Here is a 20,556-nt window from a genome sequence, read left to right as displayed (position 1 = left end):
TGCGCTTACCCGCGCTTGAGGTCCCGCGGCCCTCGCTGGGCCTGGCCCCCGCCCACAGCCCTCTGACAAGTGACTCCCCATCTATCATTGATGCTGCCGCACCAGGAGGCGGGCACTTCATTCTATCGGTCCAGAGTGGGACCACTCTTCCTTTTTTTTTTTTCTTTTTAACGGTCTCAGCCTTTCCGGCACCGGATGAGTTAAGCAAGGAGTAGAGAGTAACCTTTTCTTTTAGAGAAAGGTTCAAATCGCCCAGCCTGTAACTTTCTCTTCTGGGCTCAATGTTTTCTTTCCTAAACCCTAGGCTCCAGGTTTGGGAGGATGGTAGTGGTGGGTGCAAATATGGGAAAGTCACAAAAGCTAGGTAGAGCCTCAAATAGAAATTGAGATGTGGCGCTCAAATAGGTGGGTGGCCCTTTGGAAAGAGTTCTGAGCTGAGAGTTGTGGAAAGACCTAGTTTCTGGTCTCACCTCTGGTGCTATTTAGCTTTGTGACTTTGAGCAAGGCACAACTTCCCTGGACCTCAGTTTTCTCATCTGTAAGAAAAAGTGGATTAAAATTCTGATCTCTAACCTGACTGTAAGCTCTTTGACCAGCAGAGGCTGTGTCTGATTCATGGTGAGTTTCAGCGCATAGTGTGAAGTGAAAGTGAAGTCGCTCAGTCGCGTCCGACTCTTAGCGACCCCATGGACCGTGGCCTACCACGTTCCTCCATCCATGGGATTTTCCATGCAAGAGTACTGGAGTGGGGTGCCATTGCCTTCTCCGGCACATAGTAGGCCCTCAAATTATTGAATGAATCATCACATATCTTTCTTGGAATTGGAACTGTGGAGTTGTAATTCCAGTGAGAGCTCCAAGAAGAGCATAGAGCTGCTTTTTACTCCATTTTCCCCCCCCTGTATTTGTGGAAAAAAGTGAAGTTTTGTTTATTTTTTTTCTAACTCCCTACTGATCTTACATAGCACTTAAAATGTGCTAGGTACCATTGTTTTACAAACACTAACTCATATAGTACATTCATCATAGGAGAGGGAGGATTATGCCTAATTTATGGATGAGAAAATTGAAGGGAGGGGGTAGGTCTGTTGCCCAAGGTCACATAAATTAATATTTGGAGAGCTGGAATTAGAATCTCAACAGTTCAGTTCTAGAGTCTACTATTTTATACACTTAATTATATTAAGTGGATTAAAACATTTCGTGGTAATAATCAACTTTCTCCGAGCACTGAAATATGGAATGTTAGAGTAGAAATGGAATCTCTAAAGCAACAAGGGAGTTTAACTGTAAAATCACAAGTGACTAAGTTGGAAATAAATAGTGAGACATATACTGTTTTATTATACAATTTATTCCTGTTGGCATTTTAACTCCAGTATTAAGCATAGCAATGCCCTTTAGCCAGGACTCATTTTTAAAGTGATACTGAGTTTTAGTTTCTTATTTTACACATACGTATGTAATCCATGGACACATTCTTTTCATATTTTAGGGTATGAAATAATGCTACAGTAATCTGTGTTATAGTCAAGCAGTTTAAAACTGTCTTCCTTGCTCTTGTACCATATGTCATTGACGGAACAGGTAAGGTTCAGTGTCAGCCTACATGGCCCAAGGTTTTCTGGGAAGAGCTCTATTGTCTGAGCTGCCATTCCTTGGCTCTGTGGTGTTGGTCTGAGAAGATCCTTGAGGCACACAGCCTTGGACCTGGTGTAATTTGTGTTGGTCCAACAGTCTTTGTTTATTAAGTAGCCACTGCAGTGATCTTCAAACATCTGACTGGGCCTGCTCAATAACTGGCCAGAGGCATCGAGTGATTTCTTCAGTCAACATTTACTGAAGGTGTATTAGGCCATGAGGACATAAAAGTAGTACGATTCAGTGCCTGCTCTCACCGAGCTTATAAATGAATGGGCAGGCAGAGAGAAATCTATTTGGATCCTGAGACTTAAAAGTGTTTTTATTTCAAGTAAACATCTTAGAAGAAATCAAGACTGCAAATGAAGGACTAGATTATTCTCTGAAAAAGAAGGCAACGTTGCTGATGGCATCTGGAATGACTATCCCAAGAGCAAAGAAGAAATGCAGGTGGTTGAAAGGATACAGTCATAAAGGAGTGAAATAGATGTTAGGTTCAGAGTATTGGGGAGAACTGAATTTGGGTCGGTAACTGGTGTGGATTTGGCTTGGCCTCGTAAAGGGCATGATAACAACACTGATTACCGGAAGCAAAGAGGGACCTTGAAGCACTGCAATGTTAAAGTTAAGACAAAAAAACACTTTCAAATCACAATTAGGTTGAGGCCTATCTTCTCAGTATGTGGCTTTGGGAAAATTACTTATCATCTCCAAGCCTCACTTTGCTCATCCATAGAATGAGAATAACACGACATAAGGACTGGTGTGAGGATAAAATATTAAGCATGTAAAGAAAGCATTTAATACCTAATAAATCTTCAAAATGTGTTAGTTGTTACCATTGTTACAAAAAAGACCTTTCTTCTTGAGTTTGGGGCAGATGGGAATACCAAGACTTGGACTGGAGGTGGAAGCAAAGGAACCAGCAGGGAAGGAGAATTGGGTTACCTCTTTTGGTTTGATTGGAGAGTCCTCCAAATGGAGCTGTAGGAAGTGCCAGCTGCAAGAGCTGGTGGGCCCCAGCCAGAATGCCTGAGGGTGCCCTCGTGTGGATCGGCTGTGGTCAGGAGGCTTCACACCCTGTGTAAACATACTGCCTGGTATAAATAATAGGCATTCGTGTATGTGTGTACATATATGTAATCTGAAAGGATAAACATCAGCCTTGACATTGGCAACTTGCAGGAAGGGAAGTGGGATTTTGGGAGTGGCAGAGGGACTGAGGACTGGTGTTTTTCCCCCTACACTTCTATATTATATGACTTTTTCATAGTGAGAGTAAGTTCATGCACTGGTTAGAAAGAATGAAAAAGAAAACCAATCTGGTTATTTAAAAAGGAAGAAAGAAGATGAAGAAAAGTTACCTGCAGAAACTGCTTGCATATCCGAGTCTTGGCTCCCCGATGCTTGGCTAAAGCCCCAGCTCACACAGAGGCCACTGGGTTAAAGGTCCGGGAGAGAAGAGGAAGTGTCTGCTGTCTGTGTCATGTCTGCCAGCCCCATGGGGTAAGGCACCTGGCAGGCAGTTCCCACCAGCATGGGAACTGTTCCTCTTTTCTGGGCACCCACTCCAGTCCTGGAAGAGTTCAACAAGTGCATGGAATATCAGAGATCTTCTGGAAATGCTGAATTTGCTGCAAGGTTTCATGAGGCCCAGCGGCTTCTCTTCACAGCCTGCCTGGCCCTCGATGCCCTCCTGGCCCTGTTCTTCCTGGCCTCCAGCGGCCCTCTCCCTTCCTGAGTTGTGGCTCTTCCCAAGCCTGCGTCCCAGCCCCGCCCCCTCTCTGGACGCATCTCTGGGCCCCATCATCACCCGGCGCCGGGCCCTCCCTCCCGCCCCCCCTTTCTCCTCCCTCCTTCCTTCCCTCCCTTCCTCCCTCTCTCCCTCCCTCCCAGCTCCTGCACCAGGAAACGGCCGGATCCCGGCAGCGGCCTGACCCGTGAGATCCCTAACCTGGCAGGCAGGCGGGGTTGGAGCCCGGCTGAGGGTGGGGGTGAGGGAGGAGCTGGGCCTCTGGGCTGCACTGAGGGGAGCCGGGAGCAGAGATGGTGTCGGCAGGAAGCCCTTGGCCCTGGGTTTCCCGGGAGGACAGTCATTAAACATGGATTCGGCCACACAGCTGGTAGAGCGTTGGGGGCAGGGGCCTGATCCCGGGAGCTGCAACCCCAGCCCTTCTCAGCCCAGACCCTGATTCCTAGTCTTCCCCACCTAGCTCTGATCTCCCCTCCCCTTCCCAGGGCTCCAGGCTGGGCAGGAGGATGAAAGGCCCCAGCTGGGGGCTCCTTGCCACCAGTGCTGGGTCCTAAGAGCTGCCATCCAGGCTGGGTGAGTGTCCCCTTCCTTCTCTGTCCCAGGCAATCCTTTGCTTCCCCGCTTTCCCTTCGGCCCCTGTCTCCTCCCCCATCTTGTGCCTCTGCCAGCATCTTCGCATCTTGCCCCTGAGGAGGCCCCAAGCCCCTTCCTCTAGCCAAAAAGGTGTGTACTGGAGGGGGAGGGGTTGTAGGGGTGTCATAGAGCTGTTGTTGTCTTGTTATGGAAAGAATCTAAAGTATTTTAGATGAAATTTACTTGTGTTATATTGAATTTGGCATATTACGAATTTAGGGGCCAGCCCCTCTAGCCGTGGTGCCCCTCGCCATGGCCTAATTTTTTTGCTTTCACCCCTCTCGGCCCAGAGGTCTCTGAGATTTCCCCTCACCTCCCTGCCTGTCTCATGGGCTGGCCAAACCTGAAATACCTCCTTCCGGGCCTCTGACCATATATTTATGCCAGTCTTTTATGTTTGACTCCAACAGCCGCCCGGATGGCGACCCCAGCCTCGGCCCCAGACACACGGGCTCTAGTGGCAGACTTTGTGGGCTATAAGCTGAGGCAGAAGGGGTATGTTTGTGGAGCTGGCCCTGGGGAGGGCCCAGCAGCTGACCCGCTACACCAAGCCATGCGGGCAGCTGGAGATGAGTTCGAGACCCGCTTCCGGCGCACCTTCTCCGATCTGGCAGCTCAGCTGCATGTGACCCCAGGCTCGGCCCAGCAACGCTTCACCCAGGTCTCTGATGAACTCTTCCAAGGGGGCCCCAACTGGGGCCGCCTTGTGGCCTTCTTTGTCTTTGGAGCCGCACTGTGTGCTGAGAGTGTCAACAAGGAGATGGAGCCACTTGTGGGACAAGTGCAGGAGTGGATGGTGGCCTACCTGGAGACGCGGCTGGCTGACTGGATCCACAGCAGCGGGGGCTGGGTAAGGAGCTTCTTGATTGCTGCTCTGCATATCCCTCCGAAAAGGGGGTCTCCAGGGGGAAGACGGGGGGCTCTGGCTGGACCTGGGGGGCGGCCGTGCTGGGAGTGAGGCGTGGGGGCCGAGTCTGCCTGTTTGGGTGGAATCAGGTGCCCTCACTATGGGCATCTCTGAACTCTGCACTCCAGGGCTGCCATGCAGTCATCATTCCGGGGGCTCATGGCCCAAAGCAGAGGATAGAACACACGGTAGCCAGGCAGGGCCTGCACAGAAACGGCATCCAACCATCACAGATTTTTTACACCTGAGTACCTGGTCAGGGATCAGGGATGGCTGGTGGCCAGACAAGCCTTGACAAAGGATGCCAGTTCTGAGCAGAATTTTTGGCCAGGGAAATTTCAGATGGGATTCACCTGAGGTAGAGAAGGGCAAATGAGCCAGGTGCTCAGGGGGGATCCGAGGGGCTGGGGGTGGGGTAGTGCTTGCAGTGGATGGAACTGGAGCTCTTCCTCTCCTCTTTTCTCCACTCTTCCCTCTCCTGATGGCCCTTTCTCCTTCTTTCTCTCCTACTTCCCTTCTCTCCCACAGGCGGAGTTCACAGCTCTATACGGGGACGGGGCCCTGGAGGAGGCGCGGCGTCTGCGGGAGGGGAACTGGGCCTCAGTGAGGACAGTGCTGACGGGGGCCGTGGCACTGGGGGCCCTGGTAACCGTAGGGGCCTTTTTCGCTAGCAAGTGAGAAAGTCCAGGGCCAGGTGGGGTGAGGTGTGGCTGGGGGGCAGGAGAGCAGGAGCAGAGTGGAGGAATGCCCTTGGAAGAAGTGGGGGAAAGAATGGGCATGGAACGGGAATTGGAAGGGGAAAGGTGGCGTGTGAGGGAGCTGAGTGTGCCAAGCAGGCAATTGAAAGAGTGAGCTGGAGACATTGTGGAATGTATTTGGAAAGTCAGGAGATGGAGTCATTCCAGGGTTGGGGGGAGGTGGGAAGGATCATGCCTGTAGGTATAGGCACAGGAAACTCTGCCTGGAGCTTGATTTGCTGTCCTGAGGGAGGTGGACTTGCAGAGGGGGTTGGCATCTCCATTCAATGAGTGGGATTTGGGGCAAATACAGAAGGCACATCCCTTTGGAATGGGAGCTCGGGGTTCTCAGGGGCTAGGAAGAGGTGCTGTGACTGAGGGCTGCTGAGACACGAGTGTGCATGTGCACGAGTGCTCGTGTGCATGCTGGGCTGCTTGTCTAATCTGGCGGGGGTGAGATTCCTTGGAGAGAAAACATTCACTCCCTCTTGCAGTGGTGAGAACAAGGGCACCTCTCTGTCCCTCCTCCCAACCTTCCCCTCCCTCTCCCCCTTGTCTTGCTGCCTCAAGGCTGAGGGAGAAACACTGTATCCAGGCTGAGGGCTCTGGCCACTTTTTTGCAGAAAGTTGTCAGCAGGGCTTTGGAGAGAAGAGCAGTTCTATAGCTGGCCTTGTTCCTTCATCATCCCCCTTCCTTATGCATCATACACTTGCTGCTGCCTCCTGGGCTCTGACAGAAAGGCAGGGCTGTGGAGCCTGCGGTGGGTGGGGGCTTTGGGAGCTGGAGCTGCCCCTGCCCTCCTCTCCCACTGGGGCGCCTTGGTGCCTAAAGGGTTCCCTATCTCTGGGACCTTCTGTATCCAAACTTAAACTCTAAATTGGGGCTCTTACTAATTTTCCTTTTGAGTGTGTGGAGGTAAATGCAGACCTGGAATACAGTCTGGTCCTGCACTGTGTCTCGGAAAGACTGTGGATGCCTTGAGAGGAACATTCCAGCTCTGAACCCCGTGTGAGGGTGACATGTAAACTCTGTGGCTGGCCTGGTCCATGTGGTGGGCATTGGTGCTGCTTCATTAAAGGCCAGGTGTCTGGGTTCCAGAGTACCTCCCATGACCTAGAAGCATTGATATTTTCTTGGAAGCCACACTGTTTGCATGGGTGTTACTTGTCCGTACCTCAGAGTCTGAGGATGTTAACTTTAGAACGCACAGTCCTCTAGAACAGATTCAGATGACAGCTTTTTCTTTTGAGAAAGACATGATTGATTTCACTCCAGATGCATGTCCTGAGCCAGACCTCACTGCTGCACTTTCCAAGGTGCTAAAATTGCTGCTTTCCAATGCTGACTTCTTCTGACACAGTGCTCTAGAACCCTGCCCTTGATCCTGAGCACTGACCTGCTTAGCTAGACCATGGTTGACTCTTGGAGACTTTCACTGGTCCTAGAATGTGGCGACATAGTTGTACTCACCAGAACGTGGGACCAAAATTGGCCTCAGGTGTTTAGCTCAGACTTTTGCTTTTGAGGAGGGCTGCACTTTTTAATGATATTTATAGGGGAGGTGGTGGACTGCATGGGCCACTTGGTCTGTTGTGAGTATGCTGGTACCAGGCACTCAGAGCTGGTCTGTGGCAGGCAGTTTTGGGGTATGTGGGGGGTGTCTCTGACTTGCTCAGGACAAACTAGGCCATTGGTTTTCCACCTGCTTGGCAGGATCCTGAAGTTTCCTAGGGGTTGCCTCAGGAGTCCTTGGGGGAGACGAAGCAGGGGTGCTGAGCAGGCTAGGCGACTTGCCCTCAAACAGAACAGCTCCCCTGTAGCTGTCTTACATATCGGGGTTCAGGGTAAGATTTTTTTTGCATTAAGGGGTTTGCTGCTGAAAAAAGAAAGTTGGAAAACCACTGACTAGACCATCGGCTCCAAATGGGAGCCTGTGCTCCCCCAGGTTTGGGGCAGACTCTTCCCTCGCCCCTCTACCACAGAACGTCCAGCCCTCGTAGTTTTCCTGGAACCTGTAGCAGACAGGGGAGGCAGGGACCATGGTCAGTCACCAAAAAGCCCTGCTCGGAGGCCTTCACACCTGGGTGGAAGGAGTGCTGTTTTCTGAAAGGGAAAAGGGCGTGGGCTGATTTCCAGAGGTATAGCTTGGATGGGACCACGGAGGGCAGTTTTGACATGTCCTGCCCTTCTTAGCCTGAGAGGGAATGGAAACCCCAGAGACTTCTGTCAGGGAAAACTAGAGACTCTCTTTTAGAGCCATATAGTTCCTTGGGATTAGCTCTTGGCCAAGATGGCTGAGTATGGCTCCCAATTTTTAAATCCATTTCATTTTTTTAAAAATGAGGGAAATAAATCTTATTGCCATTTTTCAGAGAATAAATAGGTGGAGAGGGTGTTTCTTGCTCTCCAGAGCCCAAAGGGACAAATATGGACTTTGCTTAGGCCAAGGAAGGAGCAGAAGTAGGGCAACTAGGTCCTGCACTTATTAACCCCACTCCCCACTTATCCTGGGGCATACACTATTTTACTTTTTTAAAATCATAAAGCGGCGGGAGAACAGATTTGGTTAGTTTAGAAGAGAAGAAAAGCTCTATAAATATAAATATATATTCCTGTATTTTTATTTAATAATTTATAAATACCAAGTTCATTTGACTTTTATTTTTGTGTAATATGTAATGGTCGTATTAAAAAAATAAATAAATAAAGCCCAGAAGTTTAATGAGAAGGACTGAGCAGGGTTTGTGACTTCTATACTGTATAGCCTGCGGTCAGGACATTTCTTGATCTAATCATTTCATCATGACCTTGTTAAGGCCAAGAATTAGATTAATAGGGCTTTGGGAAAATATTGAGATAAAAAATTAAAAAAAAAAAAAGAAGAAGAAGAAATTCCCTGGCAGTCCAGTGGTTAGTACTCCACACTTTCACTGCCTAAGTGCCTGAATTCGATCCCAGGACAGGAAACTCAGATCCTGAAAGCCGGGCCAAAAAAAAAATCAGTTGTTCCTCCACCCCCCTATCTCAGCCAAATGCCAAAGCCAAGAACTGCATCTGTGCCAACCCAAGCCTTTGAGAGGGTGCGTGTATATGGTGCTTTGGGATAGCCACAACAAAACCCAAAACGAAACAAAGAAAACCTATCAAAAATCTTTATGATGGAATCAAGTCCCCAGTTGTGGTTTAGCCTCTGATCAGGAGTGTGTGATGATGAACGTTTCTCAATATCCTGCTATCTACTTCAGACTTAAGTCTGGCAAAAATGGAGCCCTTGTTTACTTTGCTGGTCCCCTGAGATATTTGGTTTCAGCCATTTTAATGTGAACCGCTAAACTGGATGGGATCTATAGAATTGTTTAGCCCATCCCTCTGTACTTCTAGTCTAGGACCATATCAAAGTCATGTCTGACAAGAATAGTATCTTAATTTGAAATTACAAGTGGGAGTTTCTAGTCTTTCTATAATCCAATACAATAACATGGTATTTGGTTTATGTGTTAAAGTGCAGTGAGAAATACACTGCTTAGAGGAATGTACTGTTGCATTTCTATTCTCTCTATATAGAAAAATCTATAGGACAAGCCATTAAAATCAGAGAGTGGCTTAGTGAGCATGGCTTTTGGGAAAAGGGAATTAGATGGTCTTAACAGTTCCTATCACCAGGCTATATTAGCTAGTGGATTTATTCCTACTGTGGTTTGATTGGTTTATAATTTGCCTAATTCCAAAAAGCATTTGTAATATCTTACTATAATACAAAAGAAAAAACAATAGGAAAATGTAGATTTTTAAAGTAAGGGTAAAGGGAAAATTGATGTAGTACAATAAAATGACAGCAAAAGGACAATTAACACAGAAAAGCATTCTCTAAGCAGTATTGCCAAATACTAAAGGTAGGCTATGAATTCAACTCTGAGCTTCTTGGCAGCTAAGGAAAATTGGTGAACAATGAGATTCACATCCCTTTTAGGATTTATAAAACTTTTCAGTTCCTCAAGGTAGCAAAAAGTTTTGTGGCTCTTCAGAGAAGACACTGGGTACCATTAGTGAACATCACCATCTATATAGCACCTGATAGCAATACGAGGTTGAGTTTTACACTACCGTTTCTTGCAGAAACACCAAAGGAGGATTCAGGAGGTCCTAAGCTTGTTTTATCAGAATCATCACAATTTAGCCCAAATATGCTCTCTGATGCCATAGTTTAAAATAGGGCTAAATTTCAGACTATCTAAATGGACAGATGGATTGTTTATTCTTCACACAGTTCTCTGTGAATGTTATTTCTCCAAATGACACTTCTGATGAAAATTGGCCAACATTTAATTGTACTTTCTAGCAAATGGATGGATTATAGATATTCTGTTTTTAGTTGAGAGCAGATCCTTTGAAAACTTTAAAAGCTGTCTTAAATGTGGATACAGGTGAGATATAAATATTTTAAAAAATCAACCAAAAAAGATAATATAATGTAATGATATAGTTTTTTATTAATTCAATCATTCACTCAGCAAACACTCAAGCATCCTCTGTGTGCTGAGGACAGTTTTAGGCACTGAGCTAGAGAAGTGAACAAATAGACACAAATTTCTGCCTTTATGTTACTTGTATTCGAGTAATGGAAACAAACAAAGCTAAATAACTACCTACCTACCTACATAAATAAATTTCACAGCATTAATTAACATAACATTTCATGTTAGGGGCAAATGCTATGGAGAAAAATAAAATATCTCATTAGGGTAGGATTGGGAAGGTGTATGTATAAATTTCAATGATAAATAGAATGATCAGAAAAGTCCTCATTTCTAATGTAACTTCTGAATAAAGTCATGAAAAATGAAATTGGAAAAATATTTTTATTGATATGGAAGAATGCTTCTGTATCTTATTGTAAAAAAGAAAATAGAGTAGAAAACAATATATACAGTATGATCCCATTTTGCTAAAAAAATATGTATACACACACATACATACATATACCTCTATATGTATGTGTGTATTGAAAGTTTGAGAAAGGGCATATGCCAAAATATCATTAGTGATTATCTCTGGATGGTGGATTTTATGGGTAATTTTATTTTTTTTGCTATCAGTATTTTTGGAAGTTTTGATAAGGAACACATTTTATAAGGTACAGCATATTAAACAAGGTTTTAAGGGCACAAAGTCTTCTAAAAGTTAACCAAGCAGAATGGAGATTAAGCAGCCCAACAGAGGTTCCTTCTCACTAATGGCAACTCCACTTCCCCTCAAGGTTGGACCTAGGGAGTTAAGGTAGGCCAGGGCAGACTCTGCATTAGAAAATAATTGGAATGGACTCATAACAGAGGTAAGTAAATGATCAAGGTTCCAAGGTTCTGTGTCAACACTGTCCAATAGAAATAGAATGCAAGCCACATAGGTATTTTACATATTTTAGTAGCCTCATTAAGAAAAGCTAAAAGAAACAGGTAAAACTAATTTTAATAGTATTTTTTACACTCAGTATATAAAGACTACTATAATTTCAATCTGTAATTAATGTTGTACAATTTTTAAGTCATTTTAGTCACTTTTTCATCCTGAGTCTTTGAAATTCAGTGTATATCTGACAGTTGCAGTACATCTCAATTCAGACCATTTCACATTTTAAGTGCTCAGAGTAACCATGTGTGACTGGTGGCTACCATATTAAACAATGTACTTATAGATTAGAGGGAATTATTGCAGCAGTCAAGGAAAAATTTTCAAAGCAGGAGTTAAAAATAAGGATGAAACTATATTAGGAACCCAAGTATTTATATATTTAGTGAGAAAACTTTTCCCTTCTGGACAGAACTGGACATGCCCTCATCCATTTTTACGGATTTAATTCTCCTTTTCTCAACTAGACTGACCACTCACTTTCCTTAAGGCATTTTTCCTCTTTCTAGGGCACAACATCACTGTGTTACAGTTTTTCTGAAACTCCATGGCCTTCTATTTATAGGTTATTACTGAAGGAAAGGGGGCTTCTCTAGTAGCTCAGAAGGTAAAGAATCTGCCTGCAATGCAGGAGACCCCAGTTTGATCCCTGGATCAGGAAGATCCCCTGGAGAAGGGAATGGCAACCCACTCCAATATTCTTGCCAGGAGAATTCCATGGACAGACCATGGGGCCGCATGGACAGGACAGGATTGAGCAACTAACACTTTCACTTCCACTGAAGGAAAAGTATACTTATAATGGGTGAACCTTGTATCATTACATACCAATTTTTTAAAAAATTCATTCACAGAGGAAAACATCTCTTTGATGTTCTCTATGCATCAACAAACACAGGATATAAGATTATTACATGTAAAGCAATTATCCTCCAATTAAATATAAATTAAAAAGATTATTACAGAAGATCATCCATTCAGTTAGCACCTATTGAGCAGTGATAGTCAATGGCAATGCAAAGATAATTAAGAAAGTGCCCCTGCCGTTTACAGTTTACAGCCTAATAGGAAAGTATCTTACAAATCACCATTCAAATATCTTTTAAAAATGTGTTTGTAAAAGTAATCATGTTTATTGAGTAAGTTGGAAAGGTGGATGTTTTAAAATTTTAAATAAAAATAATAATTGATATTGTGGAAAAAACATAGAACATGGGAAATTATAAAGAAGATTAATCATAATCCTACTATCCAGAGAGGATCACTGTTAACATTTTGGTATATTTCTTTTCTGTTGTCTGCTTATATATTATGATCATACTGTATACATAATTTTGTATACTGCCGTTCTGCTTACCATTATAATGCGAGCATTTTCCTTGTCATTACACATGTTTTGAAGACATAATGACTATATAAAATTACAATATATGCTTGTATAATAATTTCCCTGAAAAATGCCCACTTGGACATTGTTGTTTACATTTTTTTTCACTTTGATGAACATCATTATTCTCAAATTTTAATCTAGGTTTTAGATTATTTCTTTAGAACAGATTAGAAGAAACAATTACTGGGTTAAAATTTTCAATATTTAAAAAATATGTTGCATATTGCCATAGAAAAGATTGTCTTGGTTCTTATTCGTTTTCCCCCCAACGCCCAAGTTGTTGTTTTTTTTTTAAACCAGGTATACATAACTTTAATCACATTTTATATACAATTTTACATTCTACTTTTTTGGCCTAACAAAAATTTTTGCAAATTATCAGTGTAAACCTTTTTTTTAAAAAACCAGTGCATAATCTTGTGATGTAATTATAGGTTGCCTAAACATTTGTCTATTGTTGGAATTTAGTCTTTTTCCAACTTCAGCATCGTACATAATGTTCTCTTTGTATATTAAAACGGACCTTATAGTAATTTTGATCTGAGCTTTTAAATCTGGTTTTGAATTCCCTGCTCGCTTCTAATTAGTTCCATGACTTGGACAAATTACTTCATTCTTTTCTCATCCCTAAAAAAGTTTGTGGTTTTGTGATTCCTTACTTCATAATGTTGTTTTAAGAATCCAATAAGATAACATAACAAGGAGTCTAGGATGGTGCCTGTTACAAAATCAAGTGCTTAACAAAATTGGATTTAAAGGCATTATTTTAAAAATCCCATTTCCCTTAATTGGCTTTCTTAAACTAGGTGCCAGTGAACATCCAAGTCTTGACTTGGTTAAAATCAGTAGAAAAGATTTTTCTTCCAGCCAACTCGGTTTTTTAGAGCTTGTCTTTGGTGCTAAACTTAGTTCTCCCAGACCACTGAAGCTGCGATGGTTCATGAAGTATTTTTCGGTGAAATTTTAAGCAACTGTGACTCTGCTCCAAGTTCTCCTGTTCCTGAGGTAAGGATCTGTGTGGGGAAAAAAAAATTGAGGGTGGAGGGGAAGAGTGGGGTATACTGTGAAGCTCTGACTTTTTGGTTTGCTAATAGGAATCTCCTCTTATCCAAAACCCCCTACCGAGCTATGCACATGTCTCCAGGTTGTTTCAATAACTATTTGGTTAAGCTCAGGTGAATCTGGCGCTCAAACTGTAGCTTGGTCTGGCTATAACTATCCCTCTTGCAAACTTAGCACCGTCATTCTTTCCTTTTTAATAAATGTGTAGGAGCACCACTAAACTATGGCAACCCTGTCTTGCAGGACTAAATTTCACTGGTATCTCAGAGTGCAATGGTGTGGTGGAATTCCTCTGGGGTCTGAAGCAGGGTCTGGAGTCTCAGAAAGCGTTGTAAATGAAGGGTGACACCCAGATCCCCAGGCAATGTATCTTCTGGTCAACAAACATCTGGACACTTACTGTGTGCTAGGCATATTGCCCTAAGGTGGAGATGCAAATGTAATTAGAGACCAGCCTTTCATCCCCAAGCTCTCACAAGCACTAGTTAGGAAAGGCTGCACAAAATGATTAACTGTTCAGAGGAGGTAGGCCCGCTTTTCATGGGAGAGGAGGGGAGGCTAGTGAAAGGCTTCGCAGGGGAGGTGATGATGGGGTTTGCTGTGGTCTGGTTGAAGAGGGAATGCATATGCAGAGGCACAGACCTGGTACAGACACACCCACTGGAATGAGAAGCGTGGAAATAGCATTCACTCCAGCCTCGTCTGGAGTTCTCTAAGGTCTAGCTAAGGAGTTTTGAGATTTTATCTGGTGTGAACTGGGGTCGTGACCCATTGGAAGCTGATCCATTAAGGGGCTGTAAATAAGTCAAGCAAGAGAACAGGCTGAAACTGGGGCATGAACAGAATGCTTGCAAAGTATGCCTGTGCAGAAAGACAGCACATAGAGGACTCCTGACTAGTACTGAAGTGAGGATTACTCCCTGCTTTCTGGTTTGGGGAGACCTGACGGATGGTGGATAAATAGTGGTGCCAATAACCTAGGTAGGAAAGGTAAACTCCTTTCTGGACAGCGCCGTTCAGAACCCTCTGCTGCAACATCCCATCTACTGGTGCATTCCTGATAGAAGACCGGTTTCCAGAAACCGCCGCAGTTTCCGGCCTCTACCTTCCAAGAGCTCACTAGTTGGCAACCAGCAGCATCAAGATGGCGGCCTCCTAAAAACTAGTCATGTGACCTCGGGTTTTCCCTCGATGGGACCCGGCAGTCCGTTCGGGGACAAGGTTCACCTGTCGCGAAATGGGTGTCAACTCTTCCGAATCTCGCGAGCCAATTAGCATCTGAGGCTTGGGCCACTTCGGCTAGGCGGTCGGAAGACTTCCTTTCCCGTCGCCTTGCCAGCGACCAATCACCGAGCGTTATACTTCGCAGTCCCGCCCTTAGGCGGGGGAGAAGCAGTAACGTCGTCACAGCTTGGCGTTATTGTTACCTAAGGACTTGAGAGGAGGTGGGACGTGTGTTGATTGACAGACCGATTTCCCCTACCGGGATTTGAGAATTTGGCGCAATTCCCCGCCTTAGAGGGTGGGGTCTTATTTGATTGCCAAGTAATATTCCCCAATGGAGCCCTAGCTCGTGGTGACGGGCAGGCTGCTTGACTAATGAATCCTCGGCGAAGCCGGCGCAGCTCTCCAATCGCTGGGCGGCGGGCCCCAGTCTGAGCGGCGATGGCGGCGGCGGCGGCGGCGGCAGCAGCAGCGGGGGCTGCGGGCGGTCGGGGCTCCGGGCCGGGGCGGCGGCGCCATCTTGTGCCCGGGGCCGGTGGGGAGGCCGGGGAGGGGGCCCCGGGGGGCGCAGGGGACTACGGGAACGGCTTGGAGTCTGAGGAACTGGAGCCTGAGGAGCTGCTGCTGGAGCCCGAGCCGGAGCCCGAGCCCGAAGAGGAGCCGCCCCGGCCCCGCGCCCCACCGGGAGCTCCGGGCCCTGGGCCTGGCTCGGGAGCCCCCGGCAACCAGGAGGAGGAGGAGGAGCCGGGACTGGTCGAGGGTGACCCGGGGGACGGCGCCATTGAGGACCCGGTGAGGGAAAGAGGGCGAGCGAGGAGGCCGGCGACCGGCCGTGTCACGGGAGGCCCAGAGCTCGAGCGAGCGGGAGGCGGGAGGGGGGTGGGGGTGGGGGTGGGCGGGGAATAACGTGGCTGGGGCCGGGCCGGGGACGCAGCCTCGACCGCCAGAAGGGGCCCAGCCGGGTTGACTCCGGCGTCATGGGTGCCTAGTGTCCTAGAGAAGGTAGCTTGCTCTTCTTTTCTTCACGACCCTCGCGTGGGGCGAAGGAAATGGCCGAGTATGGCTGCGGCCGCGCGCGGATCGAGAGCAGGGCAGAGCCCCTGCGTTGGTTCCTCTTAAGCTCTTCTCCATACCCTCCCCACTCATTGTAGGAGCTGGAAGCGATCAAAGCTCGAGTTAGGGAGATGGAGGAAGAAGCTGAGAAGCTAAAGGAGCTGCAGAACGAGGTAGAGAAGCAGATGAATATGAGTCCACCTCCGGGCAATGGTGAGTAACTGGCGGTTGCACGCGGAGCCCAGGTCCTCGGATTGAAAGGGTTATGAGAGTACGGTTTATATGGAATTAGATACTCGGAACCTTGGAGCTGCTTGTCTGAGCAATTACTGGGCAGTTGCCGTGGTCATAGTCCATTGTGCGTTTCTCTGACCTTTGTGAGACAAGGCCTGTGTTTTCGCGATGGTAGTCTTGTGCCTCCCTTTGTCCTTGTTACAAGTGTGTTGCTCTTTGTTCCTAGTCCTCCTCTACTCTTTGTGGAGGTTGCCAGCTGGTGTTTGACCTTCAAGTCTAATAGTTCTTCGTTCAGTTGGAGACCCTTTAGTTAGAAGTTCTAAGAGAAAATGCCAGGCTGCAGGGGGCTTCTCTAATCTCGAAATGTCCAGTCTCAGCCCACATAATTTTGTTCATTTTTCAAATAATTTCAACCAAAGGTATAATAGGGACTTGATTTGGGAGCAGGAGGGCTTTCATGTACTGTTTTCTTTGATTTTTAAGAATGTGTTTATGTGTGCCATAACTTGTCAGATATTTAATAAGCACCTACTATGTGCTAGACTTTTCTAGGTAATGGGTACAACAGGGAATTGAACAGACCAAAATCTTTACCTTTACTAACGGTGGTGATGGTGGTGGTAGTGGTGCATATATTGGCGAAGTAGAAAACAAGGGTTATTTTCTGATTATTTTTTCTTCAAAGCTGGCCCAGTGATCATGTCCATTGAGGAGAAGATGGAGGCTGATGCCCGTTCCATCTATGTTGGCAATGTATGTACGAGGGCCTTGATTGGGGTTGGGGGAACTCTTAGTTTGGGAGATTATTTAATAGGAGTCTTGATGGAAACTCTTTCCAGGATAGGTGGTGGATTTAAGGAGTGGAGGGAAGGTTAGAATGAAGTGAAAGTTAATGGTGATTAGCAGAGGCTCTTGGGTTGGAAGGAAAAGAGTTCCTTAGAGAACTAGATTTGATGTGCTTTGGTGTATATGGGGGCTTCCCAGGTTGCACTAGTGATAGAGTCCTCGTGCCGCCTCAGAAGATGTGGGTTCTATGCCTGGGTTGGGAAGATCCCCTGGAGAAGGAAATGGCAACCCACTCCAGTATTCTTGGCTGGAGATTCTCGGGGACAGAGGAGTCTGGTGTGCTACAGTCCATGGGGTCGCAAAGATGGCTCAGCCCAAAGGCTTGGCAGGGTATCTGTTGAGATGAGAGTCTGCCTATTGCCTGTGAAATGTACCCCCAACAGGTGGACTATGGTGCAACAGCAGAAGAGCTGGAAGCACACTTTCATGGCTGTGGTTCAGTCAACCGCGTTACTATACTCTGTGACAAATTTAGTGGCCATCCCAAAGGGTAAGTGTGGGGAAGTTGAGGTCATTTTAATCACAGTTAAAAAATAAATAAATAATGTTTTATATTGAGCAGTAAGTTAGCTGGATGTTAAAGTAAGTAGTCATCATCTTTTTTTAAGATAGGGCATTAATGTTATGTATCAGGTATTATACTTAAAATTGCTTTCAAAGGCCCAAGAGGTAACAAGATGAGGGCCGGGTATGGGTGGGATCATGAACTAGAATGGAGGGTCGACTTCTGCTTGGCTTCACCTTGTTCCACCCTCTGGAAATCCAGGGCCCTCTGATCCTATTTTATAATTTTCCAGGAGTAGGTGCAAATTTTGATTAAAATCTTCCATTAAGAATTGTTTTGGACAAGTAGTTAGAAATGTGAACACATTGTACTCAAAGCATGCCTGCAAATTGGATTTTACCTATGAGCTACTGTGTTCAACCTCAGATAAAGTGGCAGTTACTCTTTTCAGGTTTGCGTATATAGAGTTCTCAGACAAAGAGTCAGTGAGGACTTCCCTGGCCTTAGATGAATCCTTATTTAGAGGAAGACAGATCAAGGTAAGCCCCACCCCATCATTCTGGTTCTCAGTAAACTCCCCAGGTTGACTCTAAGGCTTTCTGTTGTGCTTGTCACTCTCAGGTGATCCCTAAACGAACCAACAGACCAGGCATCAGCACAACAGACCGAGGTTTCCCACGAGCCCGATACCGTGCCCGAACCACCAACTACAACAGTTCCCGCTCTCGATTCTACAGTGGTTTTAACAGCAGGCCCCGGGGTCGCGTCTACAGGTCAGGATAGATGGGCTGCTCCTCTCCCCCGCCTCCCGTGAACCCTTCCTTTTCTCCTCACCTGAGGAACTTCCCTCCTTTACCCTCCCCCTTGGTTCCAGGGACTTGGTCTCCTGCCTGTGCAGGGTGAGGAAGGTAGTTGCAGGCCAGGCCAGGCCAGGCCAGGTGGCCAGTCTCATCTTTTTTTCTGGAGCCGGAATTGGTGATAAGGGCTGGATCTCTCCACCCTGTTCTGAGAGATGCTGCTTCTCCCAGCTTTTTTTTTTCCATGAAAGTTGACGACAGTGAAAATGTTTACACAGGAGGCCTGGGAAGAACAGGGCCTCAGAGCAGTGAAAGTACTACTTGGACATTTACTTCTTTTCCCAGAGATAGGGAAGGGTTGAAGAAAACCAGAGGCTAGTTGATCCTCCTGGAACGCGATGTGGGAGGATCAAGATATTTACTATTCTAATAACTAGCCAGGCTTTTGCAAGGTTAACGTGCATGCTGGGCCTGGTGTGGCATCCATGTTGTTTCTGTACTTCCATCTTTGTACATTTAGATAGAGGGATTAGGTGTATAGATCTTGGCTTTTCACAAGATTTGCCTCTCTGCTCCCTGGAGGAATTAGGGAAGATTTATTGGTGAGAGCCTTGCATTTAAGAGCTGTGGAGAACTGAAAACTGTATAAACAAGGAGTCCTTTTTCTTGCCCCTGTGTCTCAGATGTATTTTTTTATTGCCACTGTTTGGCGAAGTAATAACAGCTAATTTCCCCTCCCACTTGCCAGGTGTGTCACTGTTTCTGGGATTGTGGGGATCAGTTTTAGGACTTGGCAACTTCTTTCCCCTCTTCCCTTCACAGTAACTGGGGCGAGGGCCCACGGGGGAGGGGCTTGTGCTGAACTCTTTAGTGATCATGTTAACACCTAACTCTCCTTCTTTCTTCCAGGGGCCGGGCTAGAGCGACATCATGGTATTCCCCTTACTAAAAAAAAGTGTGTATTAGGAGGAGAGAGAGGAAAAAAAGAGGAAAGAAGGAAAAAAAAAAAAGAATTAAAAAAAAAAAAAAAGAAAAACAGAAGATGACCTTGATGGAAAAAAAAAATATTTTTAAAAAAAAAGATATACTGTGGAAGGGGGGAGAATCCCATAACTAACTGCTGAGGGGGGACCTGCTTTGGGGAGTAGGGGGAGGCCCGGGGAGTGGGGCAGGGGGCTGCTCACTCACTCTGGGGATTCGCCATGGACACGTCTCAATCGCGCAAGCTGCTCCCCCTGTTTCCCTGTTCCCCTCTGCCCCCTTGGGGGCTGCTCAAGGGTAGGTGGGCATGGGTGGTAGGAGGGGTTTTTTTACCCAGGGCTCTGGAAGGACACCAAACTGTTCTGCTTGTTACCTTCCCTCCATCTTCTCCCTAACTTTCACAGTCCCCTCCTGCCTGCTCCTGTCCTGCCAGGTCTACCACCCACCCCACCCCTCTTTTCTGGCTCCCTGCCCCTCCAGATTGCCTGGTGATCTATTTTGTTTCCTTTTGTGTTTCTTTTTCTGTTTTGAGTGTCTTTCTTTGCAGGTTTCTGTAGCCGGAAGATCTCCGTTCCGCTCCCAGCGGCTCCAGTGTAAATTCCCCTTCCCCCTGGGGAAATGCACTACCTTGTTTTGGGGGGTTTTGGGGTGTTTTTTGTTTTTCAGTTTTTTTGTTTTGTTTTTCTTTGCCTTTTTTTTTTCCCTTTTATTTGGAGGGAATGGGAGGAAGTGGGAACAGGGAGGTGGGAGGTGGATTTTGTTTATTTTTTTAGCTCATTTCCAGGGGGTGGGAGTTTTTTTTTTAATATGTGTCATGAATAAAGTTGTTTTTGAAAATAAAAAATGTTTGGCCTTTTGGGTGTATGGATTATTTATCTACCTGTCCTTTCTTAAATCCCAGATGGCTGTTAATTCTCATTTCTGGAAATGCTGGTGTTGTGGAGGGGAAATTGCGACCTAAATTAAGGAGCAGGAGTTAAAATTACAATTAGCAGGAACATTGTGTGTTTGAGTTTTCTGAAAATCATGCAGTCTTGATTGGCATTTGAGAAGTAAATTAACTGAGCCTGGGAATATAAAAGAATGGCTAGTAAGATTTATGTACAAATGAATTACCCATACCAGCATTAGATTCTTATATTGGGGTCTGGGTAGCCTTTCTTGGCTTCTGCACCCCAAGCTGCCTTCAAAAATGAAAAGTAATGTTTAATGAAAACTGCAAAGCTTAGGTTATCTTCTCTAGCAATTTGTGGCCACTTAATATGTTCAGCTAACTTATTTTGGGTGTTTCCATTAGGAAAACTAGTCATTGAATATCCTTTAGCTGCTTGGTCATATTAATAACCTGATTTCTCCATTTTTGTATTCTAAGTAAAAGTCCTTGGG

The 20,556-nt window shown here is 45.9% G+C and overlaps 1 protein-coding gene across 5 annotated transcripts; it reads left to right on the top strand.

Annotated features, from left to right (window-relative positions):
• Positions 1-3,473: 3,473 nt before the first annotated feature.
• Positions 3,474-20,026, top strand: LOC122443201 (bcl-2-like protein 2). Of its 5 annotated transcripts, none has more exons than XM_043471157.1 (7): positions 13,103-15,546; positions 15,906-16,020; positions 16,727-16,794; positions 17,271-17,377; positions 17,844-17,931; positions 18,014-18,165; positions 19,099-20,026. In XM_043471157.1, exons 1-7 carry the CDS (start codon positions 15,196-15,198, stop codon positions 19,136-19,138), a joined length of 921 nt encoding a protein of 306 aa, XP_043327092.1. In that variant the 5' UTR covers positions 13,103-15,195; the 3' UTR covers positions 19,139-20,026. The 5 variants fall into 5 exon arrangements, with proteins under 5 accessions (XP_043327094.1, XP_043327095.1, XP_043327096.1 ...); XM_043471162.1 differs by lacking the exon at positions 13,103-15,546 and adding an exon at positions 15,631-15,756; XM_043471159.1 differs by lacking the exons at positions 13,103-15,546; positions 15,906-16,020; positions 16,727-16,794; ... (2 more) ...; positions 18,014-18,165; positions 19,099-20,026 and adding exons at positions 3,474-3,581; positions 3,880-3,967; positions 4,438-4,877; positions 5,463-8,403.
• The last annotated feature ends 530 nt before the right edge of the window (positions 20,027-20,556 follow it).

This window comes from Cervus canadensis, chromosome 6, assembly GCF_019320065.1.
Source record: "Cervus canadensis isolate Bull #8, Minnesota chromosome 6, ASM1932006v1, whole genome shotgun sequence".
Taxonomy (NCBI): domain Eukaryota; kingdom Metazoa; phylum Chordata; class Mammalia; order Artiodactyla; family Cervidae; genus Cervus; species Cervus canadensis.
The sequence above is the reverse complement of the archived record's forward strand: the minus strand, read 5'-3'. Positions and strand labels throughout refer to the sequence as shown.